Source organism: Triticum urartu, chromosome 7A (genome assembly GCF_056163025.1).
Source record: "Triticum urartu cultivar PI428250 chromosome 7A, HENAU_Tu73, whole genome shotgun sequence".
NCBI lineage: Eukaryota > Viridiplantae > Streptophyta > Magnoliopsida > Poales > Poaceae > Triticum > Triticum urartu.
Genome location: NC_141879.1, coordinates 105,614,457 through 105,635,979, shown reverse-complemented (window position 1 = coordinate 105,635,979; position 21,523 = coordinate 105,614,457). Strand labels below are relative to the sequence as shown.

At 44.5% G+C, this 21,523-nt stretch overlaps 1 protein-coding gene across 1 annotated transcript; it reads left to right on the top strand.

The window, feature by feature from the left end:
• Positions 1–4,974: 4,974 nt before the first annotated feature.
• LOC147958317 (uncharacterized) lies at positions 4,975–17,649 on the top strand. Its single transcript, XM_087532049.1, has 6 exons — positions 4,975–5,586; positions 5,827–6,126; positions 6,180–6,362; positions 6,967–7,106; positions 7,239–7,406; positions 17,268–17,649. Exons 1-6 carry the CDS (start codon positions 4,975–4,977, stop codon positions 17,647–17,649), a joined length of 1,785 nt encoding a protein of 594 aa, XP_087388175.1.
• The last annotated feature ends 3,874 nt before the right edge of the window (positions 17,650–21,523 follow it).

The following is a 21,523-nucleotide window of genomic DNA, read 5'->3' as shown; positions in this document are numbered from 1 at the left end:
GCATCAAGATCTATGAGGATAGATCAAAAACACTAAATGGTACTTTCAAATGAGCACATACCTTGACATGATCTTGAAGGTGTTCAAGATGGATCAGTCAAGGAAGGAGTTCTTGCCTGAGTTGTAAGGTATGAAGTTAAGACTTAAAGCTTGACCACGGCAGAAGAAAGAGAAAGGACGAATGTCGTCCCCTATGCTTTTGTCATAGGATCTATACGGTATGCCATGCTGAGTACCACACCTGATGTGTGCCTTGCCACATGTCTGGCAAGAGGGTACAAAGGTGATCCAGGAGTGGATCACTAGATAGCGGTCAAAATTGTCCTTGGAGTAATAAGGACATGTTTCTCGATTATGGAGGTGATAACGAGTTCGGCGTAAAGGGTTACATCGATGCAAGCTTTAACACCTATCCGAATGACTCTGAGTAGCAAACCAGATACGTCTAGTGGAGCAACCATTTGGAATAGCTCCAAGTGGAGCGTGGAAGCAGCATTTATAATATGACCTAGAGATTTGCGAAGTACATACGGATCTGAATGTTGCAAACCCGTTGAATAAAACCTCTCTCACAAGCAAAACATGATCAAACCCAGAACTCATTGAGTCTTAATCACATGATGATGTGAACTAGTTTAGTGACACTAGTAATCTCTCTGGATGTTGGTCACATGGCGATGTGACCTATGAGTGTTAATCACATGGCGATGTGAACTAGATTATTGACTCTAGTGCAAGTGGGAGACTGTTGGAAATATGCCCTAGAGGCAATAATAAATTGATTATTATTATATTTCCTTGTTCATGATAATCGTTTATTATCCATGCTAGAATTGTATTGATAGGAAACTCAGATACATGTGTGGATACATAGACAACACCATGTCCCTAGTAAGCCTCTAGTTGACTAGCTCGTTGATCAATAGATGGTTACGGTTTCCTGACCATGGACATTGGATGTCGTTGATGACGGGATCACATCATTAGGAGAATGATGTGATGGACAAGACCCAATCCTAAGCATAGAACAAGATCGTGTAGTTCGCATGCTAAAGCTTTTCTAATGTCAAGTATCATTTCCTCAGACCATGAGATTGTGCAACTCCCGGATACCGTAGGAATACTTTGGGTGTGCCAAACGTCACAAGTAACTGGGTGGCTATAAAGGTGCACTACGGGTATCTCCGAAAGTGTCTGTTGGGTTGGCACGAATTGAGACTGGGATTTGTCACTCCGTGTAAACGGAGAGGTATCTCTGGGCCCACTCGGTAGGACATCATCATAATGTGCACAATGTGACCAAAGGAGTTGATCACGGGATGATGTGTTACGGAACGAGTAAAGAGACTTGCCAGTAACGAGATTGAACAAGGTATCGGGATACCGACGATCGAATCTCGGGCAAGTATCGTACCGCTAGACAAAGGGAATTGTATACGGGATTGATCGAATCCTCGACATCGTGGTTCATCCAATGAGATCATCGTGGAACATGTAGGAACCAACATGGGTATCCAGATCCCGTTGCTGGTTATTGACCGGAGAACGTCTCGGTCATGTCTGCATGGTTCCCGAACCCGTAGGGTCTACACACTTAAGGTTCGATGATGCTAGGGTTATAAGGAATAGATATACGTGGTTACCAAATGTTGTTCGGAGTCCCGGATGAGATCCCGGACGTCACGAGGAGTTCCGGAATGATCCGGAGGTAAAGATTTATATATGGGAAGTCCTGTTTTGGTCACCGGAAAAGTTTCGGGTTTTACTGGTAGTGTACCGGGACCACCGGAGGGGTCCGGGGGTCCACCAAGTGGGGCCACCAGCCCCGGAGGGCTGCATGGGCCAAGTGTGGGAGGGGACCAGCCCCAGGTGGGCTGGTGCGCCCCCCCACCAAGGCCCAAGGCGCCTCCAAGAGGGAAGGGGGGCAAACCCTAGGGCAGATGGGCCCTAAGGCCCACCCCAGGTGCGCCTCCCCCTCTCCCCCTTGTGGCCGCCACCCAGATGGGATCTGGGGGGCTTCCGCCACCACTAGGGAGGGAACCCTAGGTGGGGGCGCAGCCCCTCCCCTCCCCCTATATATACTTGAGGTTTGGGCTGCCCAAGACACACGAGTTCCTCTCCTCCTTGGCGCAGCCCTACCCCTCTCCCTCCTCGTCTCTTGCGGTGCTTGGCGAAGCCCTGCTGGAGTACCACGCTCCTCCACCACCACCACGCCGTTGTGCTGCTGCTGGATGGAGTCTTCCTCAACCTCTCCCTATCTCCTTGCTGGATCAAGGCATGGGAGACGTCACCGGGCTGTACGTGTGTTGAACGCGGAGGTGCCGTCCGTTCGGCACTAGGATCTCCGGTGATTTGGATCACGACGAGTACGACTCCTTCAACCCCGTTCTCTTGAACGCTTCCGCTTAGCGATCTACAAGGGTATGTAGATGCACTCTCCTTCCCCTCGTTGCTGGTTTCTCCATAGATAGATCTTGGTGACACGTAGGAAAATTTTGAATTTCTGCGACGTTCCCCAACAGCAGCCCGTCCACATCATCGTCTAGCCACCTCAGCAATTTCCATCCACGTCACTTTAACTCTTGGTTTTTTTCTCCATGTTCACGTAGCATCACTTGATGGTATTCCACCCAAAAGTTTTTTTACTAGCACGTGGCTTTAGTTACTGCTATTACAACCCACGAGAGAGCCTGCCATCCTACGAGATGACCCCTCGGTGCTCCACAATATGTGCCCCTCCCATTTGGATCTCTATTCCTCGACCAGCGGAAGCAAAAGCAAACCTCCCCAAAACGAAACGTCTTGAATCCCTCATAAGTTGGCCTCCCCGTCTCCCATCCCCACGGTATCAACCCCCGGCGAAGCAGTTTCAGCCACTTGGGAAGGGTCCAAGTAAACACTCCTGCGGTCCGTCCCACGTACGCGGTGACGGTTGGTATGTCCGGCGATCATGGAAGCGATTTGTTCCCTCCTGGTTCCCGTGGTGCGTCCGCCCCGTGCGCTCAGATCTGATCGCCGGTGGGTGCCGTGGAGTGATCCCCGTCCCGCAGCGAGGCGCACTGTCCGCCCAGCGGGACTCCCCCGTATTCCACCAAAAGCCTTTCGGGTGCTTTCTAGGGCACACGATCGTAAAACACCCGTCTAGGGTTTCAGTCACAGACGCTGAGTACGAGCCACCGTGGAAAAGGTTGCGGGGTTGATGGAGAAGATGAAGCTGTCGGAGGAGGAGAGGAAAGGAGTGAAGATCCGGTGGACATCGCGGGCAAAGGAGAGTAAGGGTGAGATCCAAGCGGTGGGGAAGGTGATGTCGGAGAGACCCGCGCACCCGTATGCGATCTGCCTATCGCTGGGAAAGTGCTGGTGTCCCCTGAAGGGCGTGGACTGCAAAGAGCTGGGCGAGAATATCTTCATATTCACCTTCAAACAAGAGTCAGGCAAGCGCAAGGCGTTGGAGGATGGACCATGGATGTTCGATAATGACCTCGTTGTGATGGTGGATTTTGTGCCGAGCAAGCGAATTGAGCAGTATGTGTTCGAGGAGGTCCCTGTTTGGTTCAGAGTGTTTGGCTTGCCGTTGGGGAAGATGGAGGAGGAGATGGCGGAGGAGATTGGAAATCTAGTAGGCAAGTACGTGGAGATGGACTCCGAAGAGGATGGTTCGGTGGTGGGGAGGTTTTTGCACATTAAGGTGTGTATGCCGATCAATAAACCGATAATGAGGGGAGTCGCGCTGGATGAGGAGTCGGAGAGTGATGAGGAGAAGGAGCGTGAAAATGAAGGAAATGTTGAGAAGAGAGGCCTTTTTGCCGTTTTGAGTACGAATACCTCCCTGACTTCTGTTATATATGTGGAATCATTGGACATGTGGAGAAAGGGTGTTCGACCAAGCTGAAGAAGGGGGAGAAGGCGCAGTACGGGCGATGGTTGCGTGCTGACATGGGGAGACGTCGTGGTCTAGAGGAAGGAAGGATGTGGAGAAACAACCAGAATGGGAGTGGGAGCGGCTCTGGAAATGGGCGATTGTATGGGGGTGGGAGGTTGGGTGGTAAGTCTCGCAGTGATAGCCTTAGCTGGCGAAAATCTGTCCCTCAGACAGGAGAGGAACGGACGGAGGAGGGAGAAGAAGTCAATAGCCCCAGCAAGATCACTAAGGCGTGCGGGGGAGGGGGGCTTCAAAAGAGGATACCTTTCATGCAGACAGTGGAAGCAAGGAGGTGATCGACGCTAATGCCAATGGTGGGGGGGGAAGGAGCGGCTATGGAGGTGGAGATGGACGAGGGGCAGGTAGGCAAGGGAGGTGTGCTCCAACCAGAGATGCAGACTGTGAAGGAAGTAGTGGAAGAAAGCACTGCAAAGGAGGATGGGAGAGGGAAGAGTGGCGCGCATATACCAAAGAAATACAAGAAGGTTAGAAGGGAAGGGCCGGTGGTGTCAAAAGAAGACAGTGTAGTTGATCGTGTGTTAGGGAAGAAGAGGGATGTGGAGGGGGAAGAAGAGGAGCACTTGAGAAAGAAGGGAAGGGTGGAGGAGGGGGTGATAAGGTGATGGGTGCAACTAAGACGTCTCCTTTAAACACGATATCGGCCGGGCTGCCAGAGCAGCCCCGCCGGACGCAATGAGGATTGTAAGCTGGAACTGTTGGGGACTCGGGAATGGCCCGGCAGTTCGTGGCCTCTTGGACCTCAAGAGGGTGGAGGATCCCGATGTTTTGTTTTTGTGCGAGACAAAGCTGCTGGAGAAGGAGCTGGAACAGTACAGGTGGAAGCTAGGGTTGGCAAATATGTGTGCGAAGGACTCAGAAGGAAGGAGCCAGGGGTGGCTATTTTCTGGAGGAGGGGCATCAATCTCTCTTTGCGGTCGGTGGGTAGAAGGCACATTGATGCGGATATAACGGAGGAGGATGACTCAACTTGGAGGATTACTGGAGTGTATGGGGAGTCGCAATGGGGAAGAAAGAAGGAAACCTGGAGGACGATGCACTTGCTTAATCAGCAACAGCAGGAGGGGAGGCCGTGGCTATGTTTGGGTGATTTTAATGAGATCATGTCTAATGAGGAGAAGAGAGGTGGTGTGGACCGACCGGAGGGGTGCATGAATCAGTTTAAGGAGGCGTTGGAGGAGTGCAAGTTGAGTGATCTAGGATACGAGGGAGATGTTATCACTTGGTGGAACAACTGTACGCATGCGGAAGGGTATGTTTGTGGGCGTCTCGACCGGGCCACTGCTAACATGGAATGGTGTTCAAAATTCCCGGAGTTCCGTGTTCGGAATGAGTTCCCGAGGCACTCCGATCACCGGCCGGTGGTGGTGGACACGGAGGAGGTGGGGGACAGGGGGAGGAAGGGACGGGGATGCTTTCGCTTTGAGGCCCGGTGGCTGAAGGAAGAGGGCTGCAACTTGGTGGTGGAGGAAGCATGGAGAAGAGTACGAGAAGGTGGAGTGCCGGATGTGGCCACGACGCTGGAGGGGGTGGCGCGTGATCTATCTAGATGGAGCAGGGATGTGGTGGGGGATACGGAAAAGAAGTTGAAGGAGGCAAAGCGAGAGTTGGAAGCTTGTAGAAAACAAGGGGTCTCACCCGAGAAGGTGGCTGAGTAGGTGAGGTTATGGTGTTTGGTTGATCATTTGGAAGAAGTGCTTGATATTAAGTGGAGGCAACGTGCTCATGTTTGGTGGATGAAGGATGGGGATAGAAACACAAAGTTTTTCTTTCGATATGCCTCGGCGAGAAGGAAGGCCAACAGGATACAGAGGCTTAGGAGGGAGGATGGAGTAGTTGTAGAGGAAGGAAGAGAGCTCACTAACTATGTCGTGTCTTATTTTCAGGACCTATTCACCTCCAATGGCAATGGCCAATATGATGAGCTTCTCAGGGCTGTGCAAGTGAAGGTGACTAGTGCTATGAATGATAGCCTTACTGCTGCATTCTCTGATATGGAAATCAAAACTGCTCTAGATCAGATCGGAGATCTCAAAGCACATGGGCCGGATGGCATGCCCGCGGTGGTTTTCAAGAAATATTGGCAGTTAATGGGCAGGAATATCATTGATGAGGTGCGACATGTTCTGGAGGGTGGTGAGATGCCAGCGGGTTGGAATGATACTCATGTGGTGCTAATACCCAAGGTAAAAAACCCTTCACGGATAAAGGATCTCATGCCAATAAGTTTGTGTAACAGATAATCTCCAAAGTTGTGGCGAATCGCCTCAAGCTTATCCTGCCACAGATCATCTCGGATAACCAGAGTGCGTTTGTACCTGGACGGTTGATAACAGATAACATCCTCATGGCATATGAGATATCACATTTCCTGATGAACAGAAGGTCAGGGAAGGAAGAGTTTGCTACGATTAAAGTGGACGTGAGCAAAGCATATGACCGTGTAGAGTGGGCTTTCCTTGAAGCGATGATGTATAAATTGGGGTTTGCAAGCAGCTGGGTCAAGCTTGTGATGAAGTGCGTAGTTTCGATGAGATACAGGATCAAAATCAATGGGGATCTCTCCCAACAATTTGTGCCATCTAGAGGGCTCCGGCAAGGCGATCCAAGTTCTCCCTACCTGTTTGTCATTTGTGCTGAAGGATTGTCGGCTCTTCTAAATGAGTCCCAACAGCGTGGTTCGTTTGGAGGCATACAAATCTGTCCGGGTGCGCCATCCATTTCGCACCTGTTTTTTTGCTGATGATTCGGTACTCCTGATGCGAGCGCGGGTTGCTGAAGCTGCGGAACCGCAACGTATACTTCAGGTCTATGAGAGGTGCTCGGGGCAGTGTGTTAATCACGAAAAATCTGCAGTAATGTTCAGTAAAAACTGCTCCGGACAGACCAAAGGAGATGTGAAAGGAGCCTTGGGCATTGTTAGTGAGGTGTATAATGAGAAATACCTGGGACTCCCAGTGTATATCGGCCGGTCAAAATGAAAGGCCTTTGCTTATCTAAAAGACCGGATATGGAACTATATGCAGGGCTGGAATGAGAGGACTCTATCCTGGCAAGGCAAGGAAATTCTGGTTAAGGGTGTTGCGCAGGCGGTTCCAACCTTTGCAATGTCAGTCTTCTACCTCACCAAGTCCTTTTGCGAAGAGCTGAGTTCTATGATTGCGCGGTACTGGTGGAGCCGGCAAGATAATGATAATAAGATCCATTGGATTGGGTGGCAAAAACTTACAAGGTCGAAGGGTAGGGGGGGACTTGGTTTCCGGGATATTCATGACTTTAACATTGCTATGCTTGCAAGGCAAGTGTGGCGTCTGATTGAAAACCCAGACAACCTGTGCACACAGCTCTTGAAGGCCAAGTACTATCCGGAGAGCTCCATTCTGGATGCGGGCCAGGTCACAAACATGTCCTATGCGTGGCGCAGCATCACCTACGGAATTGACCTAGTCAAGCAAGGGATGATATGGTGTGTGGGAGACGGGAAAAACATTCGCATTTGGGACGATCCATGGATACCCAGAGCTTGGTCTAGGCGTGTGATCACCCCTCGTGGAGGAAACCTGTTGACGAGGGTCGCTGAGCTCATAGATCCATCGAGCGGCAAATGGGACACGGAACTGGTCCGAGATACCTTTTGGGAGGAGGATGCGGAGTTGATTCTTCAAATTCCTCAATGAGATGGAGCAGTCGACTTCTTGGCCTGGCACTTTGACCCCAAGGGCGTATTCTCCGTCAAGCAGGCGTACAAGCTGAAGAGGGCATTGGCCGAGACCGGGGCTGCACAAGGGGATGGGATTCCTCAGGTGGCCGGTGATCTAGAGGGTGGAGGAGAGGCAACGTGGAAGAGGATATGGAAACTGCCATGCCCAGGCAAGGTTAGGCATTTTATGTGGCGCCTTGTGCATAACACACTAGCCACTAAAGATATTCTTTGTCGAAGGGGAATGGCAATTGAGGATCACAAGTGTTTCCTGTGCAATTCGAGAAATGAGTCGGCTAAACACCTGTTTGTGGAATGCCACGAAATTAAGCAGGTGTGGCGGGGAATTGGCCTTGAGTATGCTAGACAGCGGCTGTCAGAGTGCGATAGCATTCACACAACCTTGGAATATTTGTGGCAGCTCGTCGAAAAGGACCAGATGATTATCATTGTCATGTGGTGGCAGTGGTGGACTCAACGCAACAAGGTTAGGGAGGGAGAGAAACCAATGAAGCACGCTCAATTCGCTATTAGAGGTTGTGGCTGCGTGGGCGGGACGGATTGATCATGTCGCTGATGTGTTCAGCACCGAGTTACGTGTAGTGGAGCAAGCTTTGGATCTTGCGGCTGAACTGGGGGTCGTGCGGTTGACTGTGGAGATGGATGCTCTAATGCTGGAATAGGCTCTAAACAGACGCGCCCCTGATTGTTCGCGTCAAGCGCAGGCGATTGAAGACATTAAGGTGCAGTCCAGGCTTTGGTTCTTCACTTGTGTGTTTGCCCATTGTAAGCGCGAGGCTAATATGCCAGCACATCATATGGCCAGATTAGGCCTATCCCATCAAGTGGGTGATATTCTAGTTGCTGATCATGTACTCCCAGCAAATGTTGCTGAGTTTGTAATGGGCGATCTTGCCCAGCACGTTTCGTAATAAAGCTCTTTGCTTGCCCTAAAAAAAAACCCCGGCGAAGCGACGAACGCAAGAGAAGCCAGCCTCCTATAGGGTTTGCGGTGGTCGTCCCTCCTCTAGGGTTTGCGGCGGCCGTCCCGGGGCAAAACCGGCGGGTATAATGGCGACGGTGGAGCAGTGACCGGATCTCAAGAAGATCGATCTAGAGACTGGCTGGTGCATCAATAATCTCATCAACATCGTCGAGGGCAAGCCAGAGCCGCAGTTCAGCTCCAAGGACTAAAGGAGGAAGACACGTAAGTCGACTCCGTTGCCTCCTCTCTCCGGACATGCCTCGGCTCGGACCGACTCGTTCTAATCCAGTGCTGATCTAGGTTTCCCCTATTTTTCTCTATTTGTACTAGGCCCGATTTGTTCTAATCAGGTGTTGATCTAGGGTTTCCGCCCCCTGTTTTTCTATATTTGTCGCGCATCATGATATACAACATCTGCACTACTTGCAGCAGCTTTACGACATGTTCCTTGCATACTGGCAGGGGTATCATCTCGGCTGTGTTGGGCATTTGTCTTATTCAAGTATGTCCAATAGAATTTATGCATGGGCACGTATTCATTGGTCAAGTATTACATTACCAAGTAATTTGTTCCCGTTGAATAGCTCTATGTGCCACTATCTGTAAGTAGACTCTCTCAATCTATTTTTTGTTAAATATCTTGATGTATACACAAGGAAGACTATCTTCTTTCGTGCTTCAGTTCACTGTTTTTTTCATGCTTCAGGTGGATTGAGTTAAATATATTGATGTATACACAAGCCATCATAATTATCTTGCTGCTTTCTAAACAGCGTACTGAAGACTGTCTTCTTTCGTGCTTCTGGTCACTGTCATGTTTCATGCTTTAGGTGGACTGATTATAAGCATTACATCCTAGGTGGTAAATAAAATAACTCAACCAATTTCAAAGTGATGTGTTACTTGGTGCTGTCCAACTCTGAAACGTTTTTCCACTTCTTATTTTCTTACTGAAGGTTAATTCGCACACATGCTACAGTCTGAAGGTACATGCAAATTTTATGTTTCTGAGTTGATATACATACTCCCACATTAGAATATACTAGAAAACTACATATCATGATGGCTCGCTTCCTTTTTAATTCAAATCCCACAATAGTTCCTCTATACTAACGTATGTGTAAGTGTTCCATGTAGGTTTAGTTTCTTTTGTTTGGTCGATGGCAGATCAGCAAAACTGAATAGCGTTCTAGAAATTATGATTTTTTTGCAGGGACAAAAATTATGAACACTATAGTCTCTTAATAGAGGAGCCGGAGCTGCAGTTCAGCTTTGAGGACTAAATGAGGAAGATACAACTGTTGGAATTATGTGTCCTGCAACTATATTCAAATTACTAGAAAATTACTAATGTTCGGAATACCTCATTATGGAATTATACAAGTATTTATACATGAAATTGCTTTAGATGATTATCATGGAATTATCACTTGTTGGAATGTACTTAAGTAATATATGCTTAAGGAAGCTGGTCGATTATTATTGGAATACAATATACTATTTATATTGGAAAGACTATCCGGGTACACTGATGATTGGAAGGAGCTAGATCATATAGTTAGGTCACAGCCCTAATGTTGATCTACGTAATTAGAGGAATTTACACTCTATTATGGCGCGTTGCTCACAAACGCGTGCTCCGGAGACATAACGGGTAGAATCCGTTAACAGACAAATATGATCGTGGTTGGTTATTTGATCTAGACTCTATCCCGGAAACTAGTGAAAAAGACTAGGAATCTTATATCTGTATAAGAGGTGGACTCTTTGTAAAGACAGTATAAGTAGGTCCCTACCCCCTAGCCTCAGATATGCGAATTGTGAGCGACACCACGGATAAGCGCAGAGAAATTAGGGGATAGACCGCAAACCCTAAATTTCTAACATTGGCATCAAGAGCAAGGTTCATCCGACGGGTGATCCGGCTATAACCGGAACAATTGCTGATCCGCTGCGTAACTCTGCCGACTTGGTATGTCGCTCATCTGCAGCGTAGTAGCCTCTTTCAGATCGACCCGTCGCCGCCGCTTTCCTGGTGCTTAGCTTGATCCTGCCAACCCGCTGTCGTGTCGTACTCCTGTGGCGCAGTCTGTTTTTTCATCGTCTGTAATACTCATGCGCCGCTGCCGAGTCCCACGTTCTTGTATTGCGTACATTTGCATTCGATCGGAGAGATAGGAGTACTATGCTACTACCAAGTAGGAGCAGATCGATACGTCTGCGTGTGCGATCAGAAGCACGGGAAGATTCGCTGCCGGAAATCGTTAATGGATTTTTTTATTAATTTAATCGGGTATGGAGGTCAAAGATTTACTCAGCATCATGTAACAGTCGTGCAGGGACAACTATACAAGATTAAATATGTCACTCCCTGTGAGATAATTTCCTATTGCACATAGATGGAGGGATCCTGGAAAGCAATGGACATGCCCAACTTCTGCTCACGTGGATTGAGGAACAATTTTTTGCTTGCTTCTGATTGTACTAGCAAACTCACAATGGACATGCTCTAAGTAACAATGAATACGGAAGACAGTCTATGTTTATTCTCTCGTTCGGGTTCAACAGACGAGAAGCCATGCAAGTTGATACTTCACCAAACTGAGAACGCAAGGAAACACAGATTGCTAGAGGTTCTGACTTTTGAGCGATCGAGGAATAGTACTACTTGCAGAGTAAGTACTACTTTTGCCCATCAATAAGCAATTCAAGTGGACCGAGGAAGGATTACAGAGACGTGCTCACGTCATTTATTCAGTTGATTTCTGAAGTCTACGGATTAGATCGGTAACACTTTTTTTTCTCAATAATGACACCCAACGGTATTTTTCTCTTTGTTACTTAGAGCATGGAAATTATGATTACGTGACTCTATTATCACGGTTTGGAAATAGATAATAATGGTTATATATTCTACGGTGAATGTTGTTCACATTATTTAACAGAACAAACCGGAAAGGCAAAATTAAAATGTCATTGTTATGGAAAAGGAAATATATAATGTGACACCTGGAATATGGATAACCTATGACTTGCATAATTATTTGGGGTTATTCAATTGGTTCTTTTTTTACTATTCAATATGAGAGTGATTACATTGCATGGAAAATAATGTGCAATCAGAAACACCTTCTTTTTGGGCGGAATATCTCTCAGAAATTATAGATAGTTGGTTTCTTAGTGCAAGTCATAGTTGTCATAAACTATATGCCAAAATGGTTGGAATAATTTTATATACACTTGTCATCGTGAGTGGTTATTCAATCTATCCAATATGGGATACTATTTGTTCTATGGAGGAAGACATGAAAATCTTTGAGGGAATGATCTGACCAATTATGGTTGACTACACCTTGAAGAGGAAGATATATTTTTTGCTAATAGAATTGGCTAAGAGGAAGTGCCTATTATGGAACATCACTTATTTATGGAGGAAGATGGGAACCACTCCATGGAAAAGGAAATTTGCTCGCACTTAACGGGCAACTTTATTGTCATGCAACAATTTCAAAGGAAAATTGATGTACTTTGGATTGGAAATTATGCCATGAAACTCCCTTGTGGAGGAAAACTATTATTGTTATAGGACACTATGTGCAACTTCAGTGAGAAGGGATTTGGTTTATTGTTCTATCTTGGAATTTATTGACTATCTTATACTATTTGGAAAAGGAAGAGTGGAAATATTGCTCAATAATAAAATTAGTGCATTACGGAATTTCACACAATGGTTTATTCTTTCTTGATGGTCCATTGGAAGTCACCAACCCAAATTGTTATTTGGGGAAGATAACTCCATATGGAGGAATATCGACAATGGGAACACATGCTTGGAATCTATTATCTACATCATCAACGACTTGGTCACATATCTTGGAACTGTATCAAGAGGCTTATTGATTCTGGAATTTTAAACTTTAGTGGGAGGACTATGGTACATGTGAAGCACATTTTTTTAATATACCTTTTTTATTAAGGTGGAAGGAGATAAAAGGCTTCACATCGTTTCTATTTGATATACTTATGGTATTTATTTGGACATCCCCACTAGAGGTCTGATTATTTATCGCATTCATTAATGATTGTACTTGATATGGTTATGTATATACTTTTTCAAAATATAAGTCAGAAGGTTTTATTGTGCTGGTCACATGTTATACTGAAGTGGAAAATCAGTTGATTAAATAATATCATAATTTTAACAACCGATTGGTGGGGGAGTACACTTCAGGAATATATCGTTTGTATGTAAAGAGCATGGAACTATTCACCATTGAAATATACCGTACACTACACAATTGAATGGAGGAATTGAATGTCTTGTATACTCCCCTGGAAAGAAGCATTGTGTACTGTCATTTGTTGATATCATTATCCATCTAGTACAGTCACTTGACTGGAAGGAAATCTTCTATTTTGGCATTAAATTGCCAGTTATTACAAAGCGCACACCAGGAAATTTTCATGGTTATTCTAGTGGATCAAAGGGTGTTTCCTTAGTTATCTGGAAAAGGAATACTGGTGGAAAGTAGGAACACAATAATTTGTATGATCAAGGGTGGAATTATTGACAATCATACTGGAATATAATCTTACCCCAAGGAAACTACAAGTGACACTCCCAACATGACTTGCTTAGAATAAATGGGAGGAATTAGCTTGGAAGATCATGTCTGGATAATTGTTATGCATTGTTGGGGGATGTCACTCTAAATTTTAGAGGAATCACTAAATTGATCTTAAGGTTTTTTTTTCAATGTCAACTATGGGTGGAAGAATTGCGGGAAGGAATAACCTCAAATGAGGAAGAGCATAGTTTGGGAACTTAATATCATACCAAATAACCGTAAGCCTATTGTCTGGAAGTGATTTTTTGTAACGATATTTGGCTCACTGGAATATTTAATGTCACTCTTGTTATTAAATTATTCACACAGAGGAAAATATACTTTGTGGGAACTCTCTCTCTCCTGGAATTTTGGGAAAGAGGACCTAAATACATGGTTTGCTAATTGAGTATATTAATGTATGGTCTTATAACAAGCTTCACATCAATGGAATAGCAGGTCATATGGTTTTCTAAATGAAGCAAGGCGGTCATCTACAAATGTAAGTGCAAAGTATTTTGCATTATTATTGTATACATTAACATTGTTTTTTGTTGTTTGCAATGATAAAGTCACATTGATGGAAGTGAAAGCTTGGTCATCTTTTAACTTTCATATGAAAGGAACATTTGAAACATCCTATGTTTTACGAGTAGAAATACATACAAAATATTATGAAATGTTTCTCTGTGGAAAATTGAAAATCTATTAAAATACCTTTGATAAAGGGAATCATACTCGGTGAGGAATTATATTTGAACTCCCGAGGAAAAATGGAATAATAAATGGTACTGAAATTCGTATGTATCTTCATTATATTATCATAACTTAGCTTTCGGAATTTATGTTGCATTCAAGCAATGGAAGGAAAGATGAACAGCTAAGGGAATCTCACACATTATATAAGATTGTGGAAAGTGCATCACAACCTGTCACTTGTTTTGAAATTTATATTAAAGGTAAACACATTGAGGAAGCTATTACTGTATCTATGAGATGATAAATAAGTCTAGGTAGGCATATCCTTTTTTTGTGAAGTACTAATATGGTGCGGATTCACTGACCGAGGTCAGGAATTTCTTTCCAAACATGGTTGCTTATGGAGCTTCATGTACTGATTGGATTTGATATTATGTGGTTTTGGAAATTGTATTCAACATGGTTATCATCTATTTGACTCAATGTGGAATTAATCATATTATTAATATATGTGATGGAAAACAATGGATGCGGAATTTTCACTTGAGGAATAAAATACTCAAGGTGCCTATAAAGGTGGCATTACACTCGAGGGAGGAATACTTGAGGCGCCGAGGACAGCTATGCTGGAATAATTAGGCGGAAACTAAAGGTCTCTAGTGATCTTAAGTGTCACAACAAGGAAACATACTGAGGGAAGGTATCACTATATATTTCTTTGGATTTTCAACGTATTGTTAACCTGGTTGCTGATCCCTTGACTAAGCCTATTAGTCATGAGGTATTTGGTAAGCATGTTAAGGCTATGGGTTTAAGAATATTGAATGATCGTTTTGGACAAGTGGGAGATGTTGGAATTATGTGTCCTGCAACTATATTCAAATTACTAGAAAATTACTAACGTTTGGAATACCTCATTATGGAATTATACATGTATTTATACATGAAATTGCTTTAGACGATTATCATGGAATTATCACTTGTTGGAATGTACTTAAGTAATATATGCTTAAGGAAGCTGGTCGATTATCAGTGGAATACAATATACTATTTATATTGGAAAGACTATCCGGGTACACTGATGATTGGAAGGAGCTAGATCATATAGTTAGGTTACAGCCCTAATGTTGATCTACGTAATTAGAGGAATTTACACTCTATTATGGCGCGTTGCTCACAAGCGCGTGCTCCGGGGACATAATGGGTAGAATCCGTTAACAGACAAATATGATCGTGGTTGGTTATTTGATCTGGACTCTATCCCGGAAACTAGTGGAAAAGACTAGGAATCTTATATCTGTATAAGAGGTGGACTCTTTGTAAAGACAGTATAAGAAGGTCCCTACCCCCTAGTCTCAGATATGCGAATTGTGAGCGGCACCACGGATAAGCGCAGAGGAATTAGGGGGTAGACCGCAAACCCTAAATTTCTAACAACAACATGGTCGAGTTTCTAGCATGGCAATGATAGCGTTTTTTGGTGAACTGGGTCTGCAGCTACGGAGGAAACCGTCTAGGCTGCTCCTTTCTATCGGTGTTATGCTTATGAGTGGGGACATCGATGTTGTTTCTGGACTTGGAGGTGTTGTGGTCCTCTTGACCTATTGTTGCAATATACTTGACCATGTCGAGTAATTATGTGCTCAGTCCCTCCTGGACAGCCAGGCCAAACTGGCCGGTTTCTCTCTTCTTCTCATGTAACATGTGGGGTGAGTGTTGCAGCTTGAAATAGACATTACAAACTCATAAATTAATGGGCATCTGAGGAGACAAACGATGGGCTTTATAATGCCATTCTCGATATGAATCTCGACATCAACTCCTTACCTAGCACCTCCATGTAGTATTTCTGATGCTGACTTAATGGTCATTGTCTTTTTCAGGTCAAAGGTCTTGATCATAGTATATTTAAAGTTACATTACACACATTCATAGTTCTTGATGGAATAAATTTTATTTCTTCCGACTTTTCACCTATTCTATTGGGGCGTGCTAGGCGTCCGCCGGCTGATCTTTTCAAAAGATCAGCTGGGTCGCGAGCCATCAGATCTGTGATCTGTGCCTTCATTATTGCAACCCAGGCCTTGTTGCAGGATTACTTCTGCAACACAGGTCTTGTTGCAGGATTATTTCTGCAACATAGGTCTTGTTGCAGGATTTTTCTGCAACATAGGTCTTGTTGCAGAATTTTTCTGCAACAATTGTTTTGTTGCATTTTTTTGCAACTGATTGTTTGTTGCAATTTTTTTTTCAACCGAGGTCTTGTTGCAGAAAGAAATTCATAAGAGATATTTTATTACAAAACGTAGACTTGTCATAGACCATTGCAACGCTATATATGTTTCGGAAACATAGCTTCTGTTGCAGAAGCGCGTTCGACAGAGGATAGTGTGTGGAATCTCACTGGGACACGTGTGAGGCAGGGGAGGCGGCGGACGCGGACGCCGCGATCCGCCGGGTGATGGTAAGAGTTTCCCTATTCTATTGCTATACTATTCTCCATTAGTTCACGTCTCAAAATGTCATTTTGTTTGTTTTTGAGAGTTGCAGGTTAGTGATTGTCAACTTTAATGCATTGGTACTAGATTTTAAGTTAAGTTAATCTAGGTGACATTTCTGTACAAGTTTTTGTGTATGTGGCAAAAAAAATTGTCTCCTATAGTTATTTTGTTCTGGAAGATAGTTATGGATTACTTGCATTTTTGTTACTCCAAGAATAAGAATAGTTGTTCAGCTCAGGTAACATGATAACCGCACATACATGGATCCAACATCTGAATTTATTACTTTTAGCTATATGCTGAATCTGATGTACTCTTTTCATGTTGTCACTTAAAGACTTCTTTGTTTTGAATTTTTTTTGTATTAACTCATCATTTCAATCCTTTGCATTAACACTCATTTGAAAGATATGCTTTCCCCACAAAAAGAGAAATGCTTTGACGTAGATGCAAATCACTATTTTTCTTTACACATCGTATCTCTCCACATTAGAAATTTTAGCACAACATATCCCGCAGCAACGTGCGGGGATTCATCTAGTTTTCTAGTATATTTTACCTTTTTCTTCAGTCGTGACTTTGTGATAGTTTTTACATCATTCAAAATATCTTGCCGGGCTGAAATAAATGATCTTGCCACATTTCCCCCCACACTGGTGACACTTGAAAACTTGTAATGTTTTTTTACTGAGAACATCCTACTTGTACATATTTCAAATCCCCTCAAATTACCAGTATATAGAAGCATGTCAAATCCCCTCGAATTTCAACAAATTATCAAGTTATCCCACCCTCCTATAGTTATTTCAACAAATTATCTGATGTACTCCTATAGTTATTTTGTTCTGGGAGTGCTCGTCGGTGAGGTTGGCCGGGTCCCCTCGGCTGCGCGGGCAGCAAGGTCCCGGTGGGCGCTGGTCGTGGCGCGGGGAGGCCCCGGGCTCCGCTCGTTAGATCTGAGGCGTTCTGGTCCGCTCGTGACGCATGAGCTCCGGTCGGCCTGGATCTCCGGCGAGCACGCGCTTGCTGATGCTGTGGCTGGTTCGGAGGTGGCGGCAGGGTGCTTGGCCGGGGGAAACCCTTGGCCGCTGGTGGCGGTCACGGCGTCGATGGCGCACCGGACGCCATTCCCTCCTTGGTGGCGGCGCCGAGGCTCAACTTCCCCTGCCTCCCCCATTCCCCTGCGCCCGAGTGAAAACCCTAGCCCCGGTGGCTAAGCGGCGGCGGCGCCACAACGTCGTCACCTTCTTGAAGGCGCCGACTTGGGCATGGGGATGTTGGGCGTGTATGGAGAAGTTGTCTGGTTCCTGGTGGCGGCCCGTCCGGCCGTGTCTCCGATGGGGACCTCGCCCTTCCTTACCTTGTACCTGTCGTGGTGAAGCGGTACTTCATCTCACACATTGATGGCGGCGGAGATCGGCGGCATGGCGCTGTGGAGGCTCGGCGTCCGATGCGCGGAGATGGACTCGCACAGGAGGAGGTAGCTATCTGGCGTCATGGTGATGTCGATGTCAGAGTGGCCAGACAAGGTAGATGCCTCAATATAATCTGAAGACGGGCCTGTGGAAGATGGTTGCGACGACACACGAGTGCGTCTGACCGGATTGTGCCCCAGACCCGGTATGTGGCTCGGCTGGGGCTTCCGGCTTTTGGGTAGTGGCCCAACTAGCATCCCTTCATCATATGGATAGGAGTAGCGGCATATGTTGCCAAGATGGTGAATTCAGATATATTGTTTGTAATACTTTGTAAGGTCCTCGAGAATAATCAATAAATTGGTCGTATGCTTCTCCCAGATGCAGAGGCCGGGGGTCATCCTCCTTTTCTAAAAAAAACCTAAATAGGTGCAGCTAGATGCACCATACTTCTCCCATTAGGGGAGGAGCCAAGATAGACATGGGGGAACGAAAGAGATAATGTCACTACTGACATATATCGGTAAATTAAGTCTCTCGTAACATTGTGTAGCAATTCCAAACAAACATTTGTTGTATTCTGACTTTTCATCTTTGAACTCAAAAACTATGGCCAACTGAAACGAAAGGTAAGAGATACTCTAGTAGAGTCGTCATATTTGTCCGGTCGCCATAAAAACCGCCATTAACGATTTTGACCCAAAAGAAGCACTCTAGCAGAGTCTTCATCTTGTAAGGGATTGTCATAGTATATATGGAGCACCCTCCCCACAGTCGCCATATATGGCGTCTCGAGGATACCTTTTGAAGCGCTGTCCATATGGTAGTTACCTGTAATTCCGTGTGGCGATGGAGGCTGCGAATATAGGATATGGAGGCTGTCAATATGATGACTCTGCTAGAGTTGCTCTAAATTAGATCTATAACCCTCCACACTGCGAATCCATGATGACAAGTGGCCTCCCCGGCTCTACATCAATCCATGCACAGTCATGGCATTTTAAGTACAACACAAATCAGAGTATATGAATCTATGTTTCAGTACGAACACTGTTACGGTTTACGAGTGATAACTAGTGTGTTGGTGGTTGGAATTTGCTCAGTATTTGGTGCCTGGCGATTCATGTGATTCTTGATTCAATTGAAGGTGGGAGGAACATAGGGACACATTAAGCATTTGATTTAATTGATTAATCTGCCGATGCAAGTTGCTTAAACTCTGAACTGAACAAGTGACCTTCTCAGTGTTACCACTAATATGTCTGTGTGTGTTTGTGAGTGCCTGCCGACATGGTTCTTGGACGAACCTTCCAGCTTGAGTACCTACTTACAACGAGCAACGGTAAGCGGAAAAATATTTCACCTTTGTGAGGTGCTTTGGAAGGGAGGATGCAGCCATTCGGTCCCTGATCTGTAACACATTGCTACACTACAAAATGGTTGTTGTCGTCAGTGTCGCCCATTTTTATACCCATGGCTTGGAAATTTATCTAATGGGCAGGCGTATCAGCATACATAAATCCAGAGATGGCTGCCGCGATCCTGCCTTGGAGGTGGATGGAGATTTCATATGATTTTGAATCAATTGATCGGGAGGGAGAAACATATATGAGGGCATTAATCCGCGAGTATAATTCACTTCTTACCCCGGTCATGATTCTATGACAGCTTTTATATCTTTGACACATGGCAGCTTTTATATATCTTTATTATATATTTCTCAAACTGAGAAACTATACCTACCTGTTAGGATTTTGTGTCACCTGATGATTGGCAGACAACTCAGACGTGTGTTTGTCAGGAGCATACAAAAAATATGTTGAATTCCCTCAAATTTCATCTCACTCTATTAAATTGGCAATTGTCCCAAATAGGCCCGGCTACACTAGTGAAAAAGTCTAGCTATGGCGTGCCAAAAACGGCCTTACTGGCGTAGACATACGACGCCACTAATATGACGCCATTGCTAAAATGTAGTGGCGGCGTTGGAGGACACGTCAGCAGTATCATACATCATGCTGACGTAACACCTGTACAGCATCAGCACTAAGTCCATCGTAACTCTGGCGTGCCTGCTCGTCCAACGCCAGCAAATAGTTTTTTTGTAATAAAAAAATTACTCATCAACACTAGCTAGCTACTTACTTAATAGATACTACTGAACACAATATACTCATCAACACTAGGTACTTATTTAATAGATAATCATTACATAAAGAGGCTCATGAACTCAACAAGTTGATATTAAACTTCACATAACTTCACTCAAGTACTCTAGTTAATAGATCATCTTGAACTAATAAGATGAGCTAGCTAGATACTTAAAAAAAACTAATCTTCAGCAAGGATTTTGCCCAACTGCATTAACTTCTTTCTATCCGCCTCTCCTTCTCTTCTGAAATGATCTATGTCCATCTTCAGGTCAATCCTCTCACCCCTGAGGCGTCTCCTATCCTCCTTCAGTTTATCCCGATCCTCGACGAGCTTATCCCTCTCGTCTCTAAGCTTATTAGTCTCCTGAACGAGCCGAACAATGTCCTTGTGTAGCTCTTTAATCTGCCCCTTTAGATCGTCATTTGGCCCTTGCACGCTCTTGATTACATACTCAAAAGTGTTTAAGGATTCATTGTTGGCCATGTCCACATCGCACACCGACTCATTAACGTTATTGCCTCCAGAATTGGCCATGATCTACAAACACATCGCGTATATATACGATCAAGATAATATGCAATGTAAAATAGTTCATGTGTTGGAAAGATATGATTTTGTTAATTAAGTAGAATAGATAAAATTATGAATCTATTTTGATAAATAAGATATAGCAAACTGACTTCTATACATACACATACTATCATATATAAAAATAACTTCTGAATAACTTCTGTCAATCACTACAAAAATATATATAGATGGCATCACAATGTCAAACAAGAATTTTTCTTAGTGCTGACAAGAACCAAACATAACAATAATAACAAGCAAGTTGATAATAATTCCAATCAATGTATGGCAAGTGATCTAATACAGTTACACAAATTCTACAACCTAACTGATCTATACAGAGGCATGTCAACTTGTCAAGTAAACAAAGAAAATTATGTTCTTTTATGGGAGTAAACAATGGAACCCTGATCTACAATTTTAACAATTTGAAAAAACAATTTGATTTACATATACCAGTCAACCTATACATAATTTCTACTAAACTTGCTCAGATCCGTCAACGGAGGAGTGGATCTAACATGGCAGCGGCGAGGGGCGGCGGCGAGGGGGGCGGCGGCGTCGACTTTGGTCCAACGAGAGTTTGTGTCTAGCTAGCTACGACCGGGCCGGGTGGGGTGTGAAATGAGAGTGAGCGGTGCACTTGGGTATTTTACTAGGTCATTGCTGGCATTGGAAAAAATGGCAACGCCATAGCTAATCACAGGCCAAATAAAATGATGGCAAAATAAGCATAATATAATTATATACTATGGCGTGCAAAGAAAAATAACGCCAGCACTAACAAAATAACTATGGCATGTAAAGAAAACCAACGTCACCAGTGATTTCCAAACGGTGAGTGTATATGGGCCAATATATTTGTGGCATTTACAAAACAATGAACGCCAGCACTATACTTGTAAAGCTGGCATACGGATTTGGCCTACACCAGCACTATTTGAAAAAAATA

Bases quoted from the DNA above. Each gene is read 5' to 3' on its own strand.
- LOC147958317 (XM_087532049.1), top strand. From the start codon at position 4,975: ATGCACTTGCTTAATCAGCAACAGCAGGAGGGGAGGCCGTGGCTATGT. The intron at 6,127-6,179 runs GTAAAAAACCCT...TTTGTGTAACAG, and splicing joins ATGTGGTGCTAATACCCAAG to ATAATCTCCAAAGTTGTGGC. The intron at 6,363-6,966 runs GTGAGCAAAGCA...AACTATATGCAG, and splicing joins TTGCTACGATTAAAGTGGAC to GGCTGGAATGAGAGGACTCT.